The sequence below is a fragment of the Cydia splendana genome, chromosome 22 (assembly GCF_910591565.1).
Source record: "Cydia splendana chromosome 22, ilCydSple1.2, whole genome shotgun sequence".
Taxonomy (NCBI): Eukaryota; Metazoa; Arthropoda; class Insecta; order Lepidoptera; family Tortricidae; genus Cydia; species Cydia splendana.
Genome location: NC_085981.1, coordinates 2,432,224 through 2,448,420, shown reverse-complemented (window position 1 = coordinate 2,448,420; position 16,197 = coordinate 2,432,224). Strand labels below are relative to the sequence as shown.

Genomic DNA, 16,197 nt, shown 5'->3' with positions numbered 1-16,197 from the left:
ATTCGCACGTCGCTCTGTGTGCGAGCGGGATATCGCTGTAATACGAGCATAGCGTTGTCTCGCTCAAACATCGGAGCGACGTGCGAATCGCGTCCAGTGTGATAACCGCCATAAAGCCGCCATACCTATTGTCCCAAGTTCACACACACGTGTACGCTATTTTGTGACATAATCATCTAGCTATTAAGACCATAATCGCGTGAACTAGCATTTGAGTTGTTTAGAAAGGGTATAGTGTTTGAAATGCGGCAACTATACAGGTTCAAGGTTTAGAATAGAGACATTAAATTATAACGACATTCAACCTCCATAGTAGTTGACAATGACAATATTGGTATGTTGTTAATGTTGTTACACAGGTAGAATAAGGGTGTCAGGAATTATGCAAAATTCCTGAAACCTTATCGGCCCGATTCGAACTTTAAGATACGTCAATTAATAGATCTAGAAACGATATGGATTAGATGTGTCAGTGTCAAAAGTGACGTTTTTGTTTGTATCTTAAAGTTCGAATCGGGCAGTATCACCTTGAAATAAAGTTCAAAATCAGGTGTAAAATATATTCTCTCCGCCTTATTAAGGCTTAAGTTTCTTCCGACTTGGTCTTCTTGGCAGGTTAATGTATGGCCATAGGTACTTAACCAAAAACTCATCGCACGGCGAGCGACTTATGAAATTATGACTATTATTATGACGCTTTCACACATTGTTATGTCAAAGTCGATGAAGACTTTTAGCTTAAATGGGCCCCACATTTAATAACTGAGATACAAATTTCAATATATATGTATAATATAATTATGACAGTTCAAAACTGCTTACGGATTACAAATATTATATATTTAATTACACAAACGGGTTTACCGCGATATAACGCCTACACTCTGCGTCTGGCTAGCCAAAAATTGTTGACAGATATTTCGTTGTTGTATCACCAATTGTCTATGATTTAAAAAAAAAGCTAAAAGTCAGTTGTCAATTTATGTCATTCAGTCAAATTGTTTGCGGTTTATAAGGGGGTTTATTTTAAATAATATTAATAATGTCTATACTGAGTGAGGTTCGCAAACTATTATTTAAGCTCGTAAATAATTACGACAATGTGCGAAGTCGACGTGTAGCGTTTTATAACGAAAAACTGCAATGTTTACAACTCCTAAACAAATGTAAACAAATTAGGAGGTTGGTGCTCTATAAATATTTTGATACTTAGCATTTAGCATATTTGGCATAGTACGTACCTATGTATTTTTTTAGTGATGAATTAATATTACGGTATTATCGAGCTAGGTCTTATTTACACTACATTTCACATAACACAAAATTTTCGAATTTCCCGCCAAACATTTGTGTAATATTTCAGTAGCCAGACTCTAAAAACAATGAAATTATATCGCGGTAGACCCGTTTGTGTAATTAAATATGTGTACAAAACGCGAGAGTTTAAACTGTTTTTTATTTTATTTTTATTAGCCTATGTGTGTGTCCCACTGCTGGGCAAAGGCCTCCCCTCTTCCTTTCCAATCCTCCCTGTGGAAACTGCTTGCTCAGCAGTTTAAAGTGTTATATTACAAATATTATATTTATACAATGTTGCCTTTTGTGAGTTCCTTAACTAGCATTCAGACCGTTCGAATGGATGATCCTGACCACCATCTTCGCTAACTGCATCGCGCTGGCGGTGTTCACGCCCTACCCCAACAGCGATTCCAATTACACCAACTCTGTGCTGGTAAGTCTACAAAACCTGGATCCTTACTCCAGACCTGGTGAATTCTCACCATCTTAGCCCACTACTCGGTGTCTCATGCCTTACCATAATAAAGACCAACTACACCATCAACTCCGTGCCACTAAGTATCTTCAGACCCTGTGTTCTCACTCCAAACCAGGTGAATCCTGACCACCATCGTAACCCACTGCTCGTTGTCTCACGCCTTACCCAAACAAAGACGAACCACACCAACTCTAGTGGTGAGTCTTCAGACACTGGATCCTCCAGACTAATCGAATGGATGATCCTGGCCACCATCCTTGCCAACTGCATCGCGCTGGCGGTGTTCACGCCCTACCCCAACCGCTGTTGACATTGGCATTCCAACTACACCAACTCTGTGCTGGTAAGTACCCCTTACAGCACATAATCCACGCTAATCCAGAAATTTAGAAGGAGGGGGGGTAACAGTAATAGATTGTAGGTCCACTCTGGAGGAGAGGAGTAGGAAATCGGGCCGCTTGGAGAAGAAATGGACAGGAGTAGGGAGTAGGGTGAGGAGGATCCACGCAAAATATTCCTTTGCAAAATCAAGTAACATTCGTTGAGTGTCCCAAGCCGTTCTTTGGAAAGTATATCAATGATCTGGAAGCTCATTTTTAGGGTTCCTCTAACCCTCGGTGGGCGAGTCCGACTCGCACTTGTCCGGTTTTTTCCAGCCGACCAATTGTCAGTAGGAAGTTTTACGACCAGTTTATTATGTTATATTTTCTTCTAAAAGACTTACTGGAGAGATGATAGTTGACCTTTTTGATTTAAAAAATAATCATGAAAAGATGCTTTCGGTTTACGAAATTTTTAAACCAAGACCTTATATCGCAAAAAAGTTTTTGTCTTCTTCTAAAGCTGCTTTTTTACAATTTGCAGGAGAAAATAGAATATGTGTTCCTGGTCATCTTCACGGGGGAGTGCTTGATGAAGATCTTTGCGTATGGGTTTGTGATGCACGCGGGCTCCTATCTTAGGAATGGATGGAATTTGCTGGATTTCACCATCGTCGTTATTGGGTAAGTGAAAACTTCAGTAGTGCCCTTTTCTGTAGTAATTATACCTGTGATACCATACCGCCGGCCTAGCCAAGGTCACAATCGCTATCGCTTCGACAACGAAACGCTTTATGTATCTCTATCACACTTCCATATTAGTGCCACAGTGACAGTTGCGTTTCGATCGCTACGGAGCGTAAGCGATTGAGCATGTTGGCTACGCGGCTTGTTCCCGACACGATAGAAAAACGGTAATGCGATCTCGCACTTATATACTGGGTTTAGGGTCAATGAAATTTGATCAGTTCACTCACAAACACACAAATTTGATCAAACACAAATGCCAGGTTAGTGGCAGTATACGGACGCCATAACTACTCGTAAAACAGATTCCCACTACAGGAGAAAGAGGCCTCAAAACAATTTGATCTTATAAAAATTGCCCGTAGTTGTTTAATGAGCAGCGAATGACCGCAGCGAATGAACATTTTGAAGATCATTGGGTGAAGCTTTTGTTAAGCAGTGGATGTTGTTAAACTGATATGATAGAGATGAATTTCACAAGTAAAAGTAAAAGTAGTAAATAATCATGTTTGTCTCATTTCAGAATGGTGAGCACGGTGCTGTCGAGCATATTTAAAGATGCGTTCGATGTGAAGGCGCTGCGGGCGTTCAGGGTGCTCCGACCTCTAAGGCTCGTCTCTGGAGTACCAAGTTAGTATTTTTTCTATGTATAAGGCCTTGGTCTAAAATCAAAATACTTGACAAGTGCACTTGATTATAATGCGGCACGAGCCGCATAAAGTGTTGAAAATTCACCATGTGACAACTACTCTTTATAATATTTTAAACTTTCGCGTTTTGAACACATATTAACTCACATTTATAGACGGGTCTAACGCGAATTTTATTCAATTACCTTGATTTACCGACGTTTTGAAATGTCAAAACAGACATTTTGCTGGGACATCAGTCAGCCCCGACCACGACCAGTGAAATCTGTGTCGAAACGTCGGTAAATCAAGGTACTTAATTGAATAAAATTCGCGTTAGACCCGTCTATAAATGTGAGTTAACTACTCTTTAGTCTAAACTTACAAACATTTCCCATTTCCAGGTCTCCAGATCGTGCTGAACTCCATCTTGAAAGCGATGATCCCGCTGCTCCACATCGCGCTGCTGGTCATCTTTGTCATCATCATCTACGCCATCATCGGCCTTGAGCTCTTCTCCGGGAAAATGCACAAGACTTGCTTCAACAAACACACCAGTAACTATTTAATTTAAACTCATGAGTCATCTATCGATCTAGATATCTATCTGCTAAATCAGCCCCATCGAATGAATAGGTGAGGCGATTCTAAATCCTGAAGTGACATATGTGGGATAAAAGCTAGGCAATCACCCTAGATATCGATGGGTTGAAGATATTGAACCGGGTTTGTGCAATCTTTATGTGACTGATGGGAGACTGTGCAAGATTAAACTTACATAAACTAATGTTTGACTGAGGCTAACAGTGGTTTTGGGTTAATGAGCCATTAAGTTAGCCGTGAGTCATAATGACATTACATTAAAAAATTCAACGGTATATCACTTATTGGCAGCAACTGTTTTCTTACCTTTCTATTTGTATCCTCTCTACCTGTGAGCATCGCACACTAGCACGAGCCACTAATAATTAATTTACTCGTAATCATTAGCCTGCATCTGGCATCTTCAAAGTGTGGTCACCTAAATGAAACATTCAATTCTTCATTTTCCAAAAATACTTCGTCTTTTTTTCGACGCGATCTTTTTTTCAGACGAGATGATGGAATCTCCCCACCCCTGCGACTTGGATAACGGTTTCAACTGCTCAAGCTTGGGCTCTGAGATGGTGTGCCAAGAAGGCTGGATCGGGCCTAACTTTGGCATCACTAACTTCGATAACTTCGGGCTGTCCATGTTGACGGTATTCCAGTGTATTACGTTGGAGGGGTGGACTGAAGTCATGTATAATGTGAGTACTTTATTTATACGAGTGGCTGGCTACGTGAGCTGTTATGTAGACCACGCGAACTCCATAGTTATTTCTCCATACCTATTTACCGATCCTGCGGGCGCAGCATGGGTCCATTTTTATCGCCTGTCACTATGCGCGTCCCTTTCGCACTTACATGCTTGTTAGAACGTGACAGACATGGTGACAAGCGATAAAAACGCGACCATGCTACGCCGCCACCGCCAGGTCACAAAGTTTCACGAGAATTCGTTGGTGAATGCAAAGAGAATTTAGACTAGAGGAGTATTGACAAAGTAAATTATGTAGTCAGTACATTTACTGCCATCTTTCGACACAAATGATTAAAACTTTTAGAACGCCATTTGACTTTGATCCTTATTCTTTCACTGATATGTATTAAATTTGTTAAATATCAAAAGGTAACGCCATCTACTCGAGACTAGGCCAAAGGTATGACGCCATCGCTCGAAAAGATTGCACCATACCTTTGGCAGTTTGGCATAATCTCGAGTAGATGCCTACTTTTTGATATAAAGAAATTTAACACATATCAGTGAAAGAAAAAGATCAAAGTCAAATTGCGTTCTAAAAGTTTTAATCTTCTGTCGAAAGATGGCAGTAAATTTACTGTGGCTACATTATTTATTTAATTTGACAATCCGCCTCTATTTAAATTCTCATTGGTAAATGGAAGCAAACGGAGAACCACCGGTGACCGGACAGATATGTCTGTTTCCAGAAAGCTTGTTTTAGATACAATAAATTTTGTATCACAAGGAGGTGTTTTGGGGCCATTTAAATTGACCACAAAATTAAGAGTGATCCTAACGTGAGATTATTGTGGTTTTCAGATTCAAGATGCGATGGGCAACAGCTGGGAGTGGATATATTTCGTGTCGATGGTCATATTGGGAGCTTTTTTCGTCATGAACCTAATTCTCGGTGTGTTGTCTGGGTACGTACGAATCATTAAATATGAACCAAATTATAATCAATGATTAAAAACTCTAAAGGAACTTAATTGCGTATACATAAACTTCCAATTTATCTCCGACGTTTTGAAAGTTAGAAGAAAGCTAAAGTAAATATCAACGTCTTCTAGCTACGTGAGGTTTTTAAATTGTGTCTTTTTTGTCAACCGAAAGACTAGGATTGTGACTTATAATTTTCATTATTTCAGAGAATTCTCAAAAGAAAGAGAAAAGGCGAAAAACCGGGGAGACTTCCAGAAACTTCGCGAGAAGCAGCAGTTAGAAGAGGACCTGAAGGGCTACCTCGACTGGATCACGCAGGCAGAGTACTTGGAGCCTCTGGCGGATCAGAACGACACTGCTGACCAGTTGAGGGAGTATAGTTTAGGTAAAACAAAAAAAATCAAAGTTATTAACACTAATAATGATTTTTAATAGGAGACAAAGCTCAAAGCTCAAAGCTCAAAGTATCTCATTGAAAAAGTGAAAAAACAATAAAACAATGCGACCTTCAATGCAACGGCGATAAGACGCTAGGGATGATTTCAATAAATTAATGGACTGAAGGAAAATACACTGAACCAAACTTGGTTATTAGTTAATAAGATAAAAGATAACGCCAATGACATAACTCCAGATAGGTTATAGGTGTTCCCAATGTCTGATACCTGGCCGCTCATTTTCATTGCTTATTTTTTTTTTGCTTAAATTTGTAATTACTGCTTGCACAGGAGCAGGAACAGCAGAAAACCACGACTCATCAGACCATTTGGGAGTAGAGATGAGTGAACCACAGAAGAGCTGTCTTTGCAAACTCTGGAAGCAAGACTTCGATAAAGTAAGTACTATTATTTGTAATGTTAATAGCTATGAGTCTGTTCGGAAAGAGAAGAGTCGTGGAATGTATTGGGCCCCATACATTCTACGACTCTTCTATTTCCGCACAGACTAAACGTGAAAAAAAAAGTGTTTAACAGATTTTTGAGAATTCAAGTTTTGGCTTAGAATTGTATCAATTGGTCATTTACTTTTTAAACCGTCTAAGCCAGCTGCTGAATTTCTCAATCATTAAAAATTCTAACTGAAATTAAAGGTATTAGTTAATATGTTGTATGTATGAGATTAAAAGGAATAATAATTTAATCGTCACCAGATCAATCGAAGAATGAAGCGTAGCTGTCGGAAAGCCGTGAAATCGCAGACGTTTTACTGGCTGATCATTCTTCTTGTGTTCTTGAACACCGTGGTGTTGGCCAGCGAGCATTATCAGTGAGTATGTTTTAATTGAAAGGCAGAAAAATGAGAGTGGTTTAACGTAAATAAAGGAAATTTAATAAAAGAAAAAAAAAATTACAGTATGATTTTAAAACACACAATGAACACAATAATTATCCTGAACAAGAAAACGCAGGAAATGTAAATACATTTTTAGTAGGTAAAGAGCAATCCTCTAAAAAGGATAGAAATTAAAGTATAGTATGTAACTCTGAGGATAAAGTTAATCAGTTGGGAAAAGAGTGCTTACAATATAAGTCAGAAAGCTTTCAAGGCTTTATTGGCTTTTTGCAGACTTTTTGTATTGATTATATTTTTATTTCAGGCAACCAAGCTGGCTGGATTTGTTCCAAGAGTACGGGAACGCCTTTTTCGTAGCACTTTTTACTTTAGAAATGTTAGTCAAGATGTACAGTCTAGGATTACAAGTAAGTTATAGACCTAAATCATGTTTTATTTATATTCTCATATTGATTTGGTCATGTGATGCCCAGGCAAACATGTTCAACGGCGAGATCTTTATCAACATTTATTGTCTGTCATTTATTTCTACAATTTTTAACTCAGTTCCCTTCTTTTTCTTCCACCTCCATTAATATCTTGTCTATCTCAACCATTGTGCCTTCAATCACTCAACTAGCAGTACTTTATCAAGAAATGGATTTTTCGATGCATTTTTCAATTACTACATTCCAATTTCATACGCTTTTAATATTTGCATTCTCTTAATTGTCATTATTATAATTATTGATTACTTTGACTGATTTTTAGTTTCAAATAATTGTTTCGTCACCTTCAATTTACTCACGTGGTATATAGGAGTAAGCGAATAAATAATTTATTTATCTACATATCTTTACAAACCTGAACACTGTCCAGGGTTACTTCGTGTCGCTGTTCAACCGGTTCGACTGCTTTGTGGTGGTCGGGTCCATCAGCGAGATGGTGCTCACGAAGACAGAGGTGATGCCTCCCCTCGGAATCTCCGTGCTGCGGTGCGTGCGGCTGCTGAGGGTGTTTAAAGTCACCAAGTAAGATTAAACTTATATTTTAGCGGATGATAAGATTCGTCCTAGAAAACTGCCCGAGATTCTTTTTTTGCATTTGTTGTTAATTTCTCCTTACCCGTTAAAAAGATAATCAAAAATAATTATTTTAAGTTGTAATTATTATTTGTGTCTCTTATAAACTCACTCAATAATTATTATTATTAATAACTTAACTTTTAACAATTTTGGTTAATCACATTGATTATTAACTAATCATTTTCTATGATATTATTTTGCCTAAGCCTCTAACTAAATTACGTTCCCATGAAAATTAAACGAGATTATTGATTACTAAAGATGAGAAATCGAAATGTAAACCTCCTCCTTTGCCTATGGCGCGAAACATGAAATCATGAAATAACTTAAAAAGTAGTTCTCGGTAAGTTCTGTTTCCAGTTTTACTAACAAACATCTTCTGGACTATTGTTACTTAGTTTTTGTTATTCTTCAGATACTGGCGCTCCCTCTCCAACCTAGTAGCGTCTCTCCTCAATTCCATCCAGTCCATCGCCTCGCTGCTGCTGCTGCTGTTCCTCTTCATCATGATCTTCGCGCTACTTGGCATGCAGGTCTTCGGAGGGAAGTTCAACTATGATCCCGTGGAGGAGAAGGATCGGCACAATTTCGATTGCTTTTGGCAGGCGTTGCTGACGGTATTTCAGGTTTGTTATTTACGTTACTTAGATTTATAAAGACATCATCTTCATTATCAGCTACTTACTACTTCATCATTATTGTCTGCTGTCAGCGTACATAAGCAAAATTGTATACTTTTATTTTAATTTAAGCAATAAAAACTACAATAAAGAGACGGAAGCGGATACATTTATTCCATCATTAAACACTATCATTGTTATCAACACGAACATGAGGTCATGATGATGATATCAACATTGACATCAATCTTATCCCCCTCATAGTTGTAGTAGTTAATAGCCAAATTTTTCGTGAATGCAATTCTTAAATTTTAATTGTCATTTTTACGAACATAAACACAAAGATCTTAGTCACAGTACTCACAGTATTATCAATCAATTATTCAGATCCTGACGGGCGAAGACTGGAACGCGGTGATGTACGAAGGCATCAAGGCATACGGCGGCGTCGGCTCCGTCGGCATCGTCGCCTGCATCTACTTCATCATCCTCTTCATCTGTGGCAACTGTATCCTTTACTATAGCTGTTATTTCGAGTTATATCTTTAACTAAATAGGTCAATTGTATTTATTTAATTTATCGTAAATCTAAATTAAAATACAAATAATCGTAATCATAATTATTTATTGAAAACCATGGTACACACGTTCCGCCATGGTAACTACGCTGGAACACATTATACGCTTGAACAAATGTATAATTTTAAAATATTTTATCCCATTATTTTAATCTATAAAAATGCGAAGTTCATCAGTAGAATCCCTATTTTATAAGTGATTCTTCAATAAGATATTGTTAATTGTATTTCAATACCTTTATCATAAAAAGCCTTTTAAAGTCCTGAGCTCATAAATACAGACATCCTACTAAACGTTTTCTTGGCCATCGCCGTAGACAATCTCGCAGACGCAGAATCGTTGACCAACATTGAAAAGCAGGAAGCGGTGCGTAATGCCTAGCTCATATTAATTTCAAACCTAAATCTGTAACATACTTTAATTTAGTCACTTTAATTAACATTGTTTATATTATGTTTTTAGAATCCCGATGACAAGGAAGCCGGCAGTGTAATAATTGATGGTGCACATGCAGACACTGATGATGAATATATTCACGACGACGATGCGTATACGACGGACAAGTATGTACACTATACTGAAGTAAAAGCAAATTCGAATATTACAGTAAAATCAAAAACTGAACTTATATTTTGTCACTTTAGTTCGGAGCGTGAATATGAAGAGACAGGCTCAGAGGAAGGAGAAGATGGAAGAATTGAGATAGAGGGTGGAGAGGAAACAGAGAGGATAGAAGAGGAACAAGAACGGGAAGAAGAGACTATTCAGAGGAATCATATAGGTATATTGATTGATCGATTATTCTGTCGTTATTGTAGAGAAGCTAAAGTCTCAATGAGTTTTTTTTTTTCAAATGTACTTAAACAGTACTTTTGATTCGAATTAGGTCCTTTAGTACAAAAAATGATGGATGCCTGATCATAAGAAATTACCAATAAAGGTCGAACGGTTAAATTTGAAAACAATATCCACCCACCCAAAAGAACAGGGTTTTCCGTCCATTAATTAAAAATATTACTTACCTATTTACGAGGACGTGTGGTGATAGATAAAAAAATTACAGTATATAAAGAATAATTCAAAATTGACATACCTATTGTAGGTACAATAGTTAAGTATAGGTGAACCAGGATCTATTGAGGGTGCGCCATGTTACGGAAATTTGTTGGTACTAATTTCTAGCAATGGCAACAACTTTAATAATAGACAACATCTACCCTCTATGATAGTTGTCAATATTGACAATGTAAACATTGCTTTGTCTAGTTTCGTGTGAATTATTATTAGACTGCAATAATCATGCCGAAAGTTTTAGATTTTACAGAGAAAAAGTTGTAAACGGTGTATATAGTTATTTATTGAAAAAAAAAAAACGTGCGGGAGAGAAATTTCTTCCATTAGAAAACATAACAAAATTACCACCTGAATTGACGGGTAGGTTTCAAACTTATGGACAAATGTCACTATAGTCAGGTCGTCACGATTTGGTTGATGTCTTGTAATAATTTGATTTGTGTATTAGGTGTATCGCATGCATCGGTATCACGGATTGCTAGCGAAGGGCGTAAGGGCGGAATTAAACGACCAAACCAAAAAAAAAAGAAAACAAAAAAATAAAATAGATTTGGATGATTTTGATTTATGTGTCATACGTCGTAAAATTCACGAATTTTATAGCGTAAAAACCGAAGAAATATCCAAACATCAAACTTCGCACTTATTAAAGTTGTCGGAATAAAACAAAAATCATCTGCCAATTTCCATTGTCCCCACTATACAAATTGTTGCTATATAAAATTCAAAACGAGCGCCCTCTTGACAATACTCCCAAAATTCTGGTTTACCTATAACTTTTATGTATGTTGATGAAACGATTTTAGTTTGCTGATATCTACTATGAATTGTTTATGTTCTGACATGATGTTCCTATTATAAATTCATAACTGAAGAACATTTCGTAAACATCAGCAAACTTCAAATTTACAAAATTATTAATCACTAACATTTGTTAACATCTATGTACTAGTTTAAGTAATATACAGGTATTAAAACAATCCCTGGAGATGGTAAAAATACTAACAATGCATTAGGTTCTAACAAAGAAGGACCCACTGTAACCGTGATGGAGCTAACACACAAAGAAACAGAAACTAACTATGCAACAACAGTGAACACAGAGGGCGAGGAGCCAAGATTGAAGCGAAAGCCGACAACATCATCGGCGAGACCAAGGAGGTTGTCTGAAGTCGACATACACGACTCTAAGAAACCCATCCCTGACGCTACCTCCTTCTTCATATTTACCAAAACCAACAGGTTAGGGTGTGGGACAGCAGCATCTACAGCTTCTATTAATTAGATGTTATTTTTTGAAGTATTTTTTGATTTGATGTCTCTTGATTTGTCATTGATAGTTTTATCGTTACAATTTTTTCTACTTCAATTTTATTTCTTACTATTGATTTTACATCAATGATGTCACTTTAACTATCAAAGACGAATTTCTTGTTATTCTTCACGCCTCTATTTCTCTACTTTAATATTTTCAGCTGTTTTATTATGTATATTTTAATATTACTATTATTTACTCTAACTACACGTTTATCAGCTACACTCACTTTAATTAATTTAGCATTTTCTTATTCTAAAATACTTTTAGCTGAGGATACAAACTGTAATGAAATTAGGTATCTAAAATATTTTACAGGGATTTCGGCAAGTAAATAGAAGAGTTTCTTTAGTTTAGGGTATGCTCTAGGTTTAAAGTGCATTTTAGATTTGAACAAAAGTCTACTGTCGTCTCTTTCTATCTCACAAAGATGCCGGGCAGTCTGAAGAAGAAGGGACGCTAGTTACCGCCAGGCCGCGGCGGGTTTCAGAAATGAATATGACCAATCAAGTGCCGCCTATACCGAACGCTAGTAGTTTCTTCATATTGTCACCAAAGAACAGGTGATTGGTGGGGGACATACCTGATCTCATTGTCGAAATTAGCATCATGTTGTCACAATGGGCGAATACAAGTAGCAGTAACTGTATAAACGATGAAATCGAGCACATTCAAACAAATAATAGTATAATATTACATTCGTATATCAATATCCTTCAAAAATCAGTGCTTCGCGTAGAATTAAATGCTAATAAAATCCCTAAAATTTAAGATACTCATAACGATATCAATGAATTTATTAGCTATAAAACATAATCAAAATAAGAATTTTGCTCAAATTTTGTTGTAAACGTAGACATACAATATAGTTTAACCCATGCAATGTGTATGGATTTCAACGATTTATAAAAACTTCTACTTGTCGTCGCATATTGTAGTGATATCTTTCAAATAATTGGCCTTATCATCATCATTCATATCAATTGTCCCGTCTAAATCATCGCACGAGTGTCGTTCCTCAATGTGAATCCCAAAAGGTTGAAAAACAATGAGATTTCAGGGTATTGCAGATTCATGTTAGTCGTTAGGTTTGATTGTTAGCAGTATAAATAGATCAAAGCATGAATTGAGCTCCCTAGATAGATTTAGGCGTTATAAAATATGAATAGTTATAGTATCGTCTGCATGCATGTATGAAATGTTGTCAGTTTGATTTAGTACGTCTGCATTTATGTTGCATGCACTACGCATGAGCTTCATTTTGTTATAACTATTATATTTTAAGTATCTTTACTATATACGTGTTATTAAAGCATCTAAATGTTTCTGTATATTACTACTGAACAATGTTTAAATATTTGTCCTATCTAAATACTGACCTTTCGAGTTTATCTCAAGATTTTACTCCAACTTTCTACTGAATACTATTATATTCTTACCTTTCTACATAATAAATGTATTCTTACATGAAGTAGCACCCAACCTACCTATTGGCATCATTGTTCAATAGTCACTTTAAGTCCCGATTCGATATTATGTGTATCACTTTGGTGTCCCCTTAGATCACTACCTTCAGCTCTATCCTTATTTCCAGTATAATTACCTTCATCATTTACATGGTTATTATATGCAGGTTCCGCGTGTTCTGCTACAAGCTGTCAGCATCTTCGACCTTCGGGAACATCATCCTGATCTGCATCATGTTCTCGTCGGCCATGTTGGCTGCTGAAGATCCTTTGGATGCACAGCAAAAAGGATTCAGGAATTGGGTGAGAGAAAGTCATTATAGTTTTTTCTATGATAAGTGTTGTTACACATACAACATACTGTTATGCTTAAACAATCAAGCGACAATCATTTACTGATAAATTAAATCCTTCGTGCTGTAACTCTTCAACCTAGCCTATTTTTCAACTGACACCAACCCAAACCGACACCAATTTTTTTTCTCCTTCCATTTGCGAATCTAGTTAGTTAACTAAGATATGCTCCCAAAACTAGTTTTGTACAGCTAGAGCCGGGATTTCTTGCTTCAGGTACTTATTGGTTTTTTTATTATGGAAAACCAGTAGCGGGAGTACAGATGTAGTGCATAATTGTTTTCCTTCTTATTTTCTCGGAAACGTTCGTATTTGTCATGCTACTTCAATCAACCTCAGTACTTTTTGTACCGAGACTGACTGAAATAGCAAGGCACGTTCGTATGTTTGCGTGAAAATACGAAGGAAAATAATCATGCACTATATCTGTACACGCTATAGTTGATACATTTTAATCATAAAGTTCCACATTTTAAAAGGTCTAATATATGTTCTACAATGGCAACTAAGTTTACTATTTAGTTTCTACTTTCTCTTCCAGCTCCTAAGTCAATTCGACGTGTTCTTCACGGGCATCTTCACGCTGGAGCTGTTCCTCAAGCTGGTGACGTACGGGCTGATCCTGCATGAGGGCGCATTCCTCCGCTCTGCCTTCAATGTGCTCGACATGCTCGTCGTCTGCGTGTCGCTCATCTCCATGTGCTTTAAGTATGTTACCGTTCGTAACGTCCTTTGATTTGCAAATTTTTATCATAAGCTATAGCTTGTTGTATTATCAATAACTAAATCATTTTCTTTGACATTAGTTTATCCAAGTTATTTATCTGGAAGGGTACCTAGGTGAGGTTTGGTGGTGAAATTTTGTTGTATAGTATAATATAGGTATATGGTCTTCAAGATTTGTTACTCTGTAATCTGTAATTATCTAGACTGCCATTTAATTTTCTTCGTTATCCTCTTTTATTAGCAGAACATAAATTAATTTCCTTTCAACGAAATCATTTTAGTTTTCTGATATTCCTTCCTAATAAATTGTATGAAAAGCGTTAACATTTTGTTATAAATATTTCAGGTCAGGAAGTATATCGGTGGTGAAGATATTAAGAGTGTTCAGGGTGCTGAGGCCACTCAGGGCCATCAATAGGGCCAAGGGCCTTAAGGTCAGTCATCTTCTACCTTGTTTCCTAATTATTTCATATTTTACCTAATACTTATATGTGTGAAGATTTTTAAGTTCTTTATAATTAGTCTGCCATTTTAATTTTAGATAAAAAAAATCCATAATTCTGAAATAATTTCTGGGCAATGTCAACAATGGTTTCCAATATTGTAGAAAATAGAGGATGCAGTGTAATAAAAAGTTATATCCAGAAAGTTACTTTCGTAAGAACAATGTTTTTTGTAGATCATCGATCTTTCAGCTGTTGTATACATAAATTTATACATTAATTGACCTCTGATACATTTTTTCCATGATTATAGCACGTTGTTCAATGCGTGATCGTTGCTATCAAAACAATCGGGAACATATTGTTGGTAACGTCGTTACTGCAATTCATGTTCGCCGTCATGGGAGTACAAATGTTCAAGGTAGGGGGCTTCTGAATTCTCCACACATAGCACCTTCCTTGGGAACACGTGTGGTCCACGGTCTCTACATTTCTCATCGATTCCTTGTCTAGAATCTTCGATTACACCTTTGGGTAACTAAATGACCTTTTCTATAACTATCTTTATTTTTCCTGGTGCAGTAGCATATAATGTATTAACTACACCATCCTATTCTCTATGCTTTATGAGAATGTGATGTTGTTACGAGTATTTACTCCCAAAACATTATTTGCTATAACATCTCACTCATTTCTCATGATTTCATCGTCTATTAAAGTCAGTTCTGTAAGTTTTGTTCTGCTTCTAACTCTTGCGCTATTTATTTTGCTGCTAAAGCTTCCATGTGATCAATATTGGGAAGCTTGATGGTTAACGATATATCTATGTCGTCTTCTGCTTCATTCCTATTGTCTTTAATATCTCCTTTTCTGATTATTTTCCAAAGGAATCCATCACATTTCGCACTCTCTATCCTATTAACTAAACAACCAAAATAACATATAGGTACATAAAAATAAGAGAAAAGTAATTCATCGTCGGCATGTGATCTCGTTAGCTGTAGCAAAATTTAGAAAACTGTATGTCGTCAATATAGTCAAGCATGGAAATAACGAACGAACCCAAAGGTGTAGACGTTAGTTGACTAATAAAGCCCATGAATGTTAGAGGTAACCACCCCTACCTTGGCGTTTACAAGTCCCCCAAGGATAACAAGTGCCCCGTTAATAACAAAGTCGTCCCGAAGTCCCTTGTTATTAAAATTGGTTTGCTTCTCCCCTATGTTCCGCTGCTGGATCGGTCGTCCCCGTTGGTAACGTATGCCCCTCTAACCTGAGTAGTATGTGGTGAAATGTGTGATAGTAGCTATTAAGACTATAGGCAATATAATGCTAGTTACATATTTGTTACAATTTATGTTTGCTGTCGTTGGCGTACAGTTGTTTAAGGTGAGATTTCGATGTTGTGCTTGGGATTTTCTACAAAGACTTGAACAGCATTTAGATAGTCTACATCTGCCTGTATTTCGATACATGCGCTAACTTTTAGCTGCTCCTACTCTATACTTATACAAAATTATATAA

General features: G+C 36.8%; 1 protein-coding gene across 6 annotated transcripts in view; it reads left to right on the top strand.

The window, feature by feature from the left end:
* Nucleotides 1–16,197, top strand: part of LOC134801445 (voltage-dependent calcium channel type D subunit alpha-1-like) — a 133,003-nt gene that overhangs the window by 71,230 nt on the left and 45,576 nt on the right. For 4 of the 6 annotated variants that reach the window (XR_010145670.1, XM_063774011.1, XM_063774012.1 and 1 more), the window contains exons 4-24: nt 1,627–1,732; nt 2,642–2,781; nt 3,368–3,474; nt 3,878–4,030; nt 4,566–4,762; nt 5,617–5,720; nt 5,946–6,124; nt 6,468–6,574; nt 6,890–7,005; nt 7,337–7,439; nt 7,891–8,042; nt 8,512–8,722; nt 9,104–9,224; nt 9,576–9,661; nt 9,758–9,858; nt 9,940–10,076; nt 11,386–11,611; nt 13,318–13,453; nt 14,046–14,212; nt 14,577–14,664; nt 15,955–16,062. Coding sequence is in view for 5 of the 6 variants with exons in the window: in XM_063774011.1 (XP_063630081.1) it covers nt 1,627–1,732; nt 2,642–2,781; nt 3,368–3,474; nt 3,878–4,030; nt 4,566–4,762; nt 5,617–5,720; nt 5,946–6,124; nt 6,468–6,574; nt 6,890–7,005; nt 7,337–7,439; nt 7,891–8,042; nt 8,512–8,722; nt 9,104–9,224; nt 9,576–9,661; nt 9,758–9,858; nt 9,940–10,076; nt 11,386–11,611; nt 13,318–13,453; nt 14,046–14,212; nt 14,577–14,664; nt 15,955–16,062 (2,845 nt within the window). In the remaining variant the exon portion in view is untranslated. Of the gene's footprint in view, nt 1–1,626; nt 1,733–2,641; nt 2,782–3,367; nt 3,475–3,877; nt 4,031–4,565; nt 4,763–5,616; nt 5,721–5,945; nt 6,125–6,467; nt 6,575–6,889; nt 7,006–7,336; nt 7,440–7,890; nt 8,043–8,511; nt 8,723–9,103; nt 9,225–9,575; nt 9,662–9,757; nt 9,859–9,939; nt 10,077–11,385; nt 11,612–13,317; nt 13,454–14,045; nt 14,213–14,576; nt 14,665–14,986; nt 15,095–15,954; nt 16,063–16,197 lie in introns of all 6 variants that reach the window. The other 2 variants (XM_063774010.1, XM_063774014.1) reach the window with 2 other exon arrangements.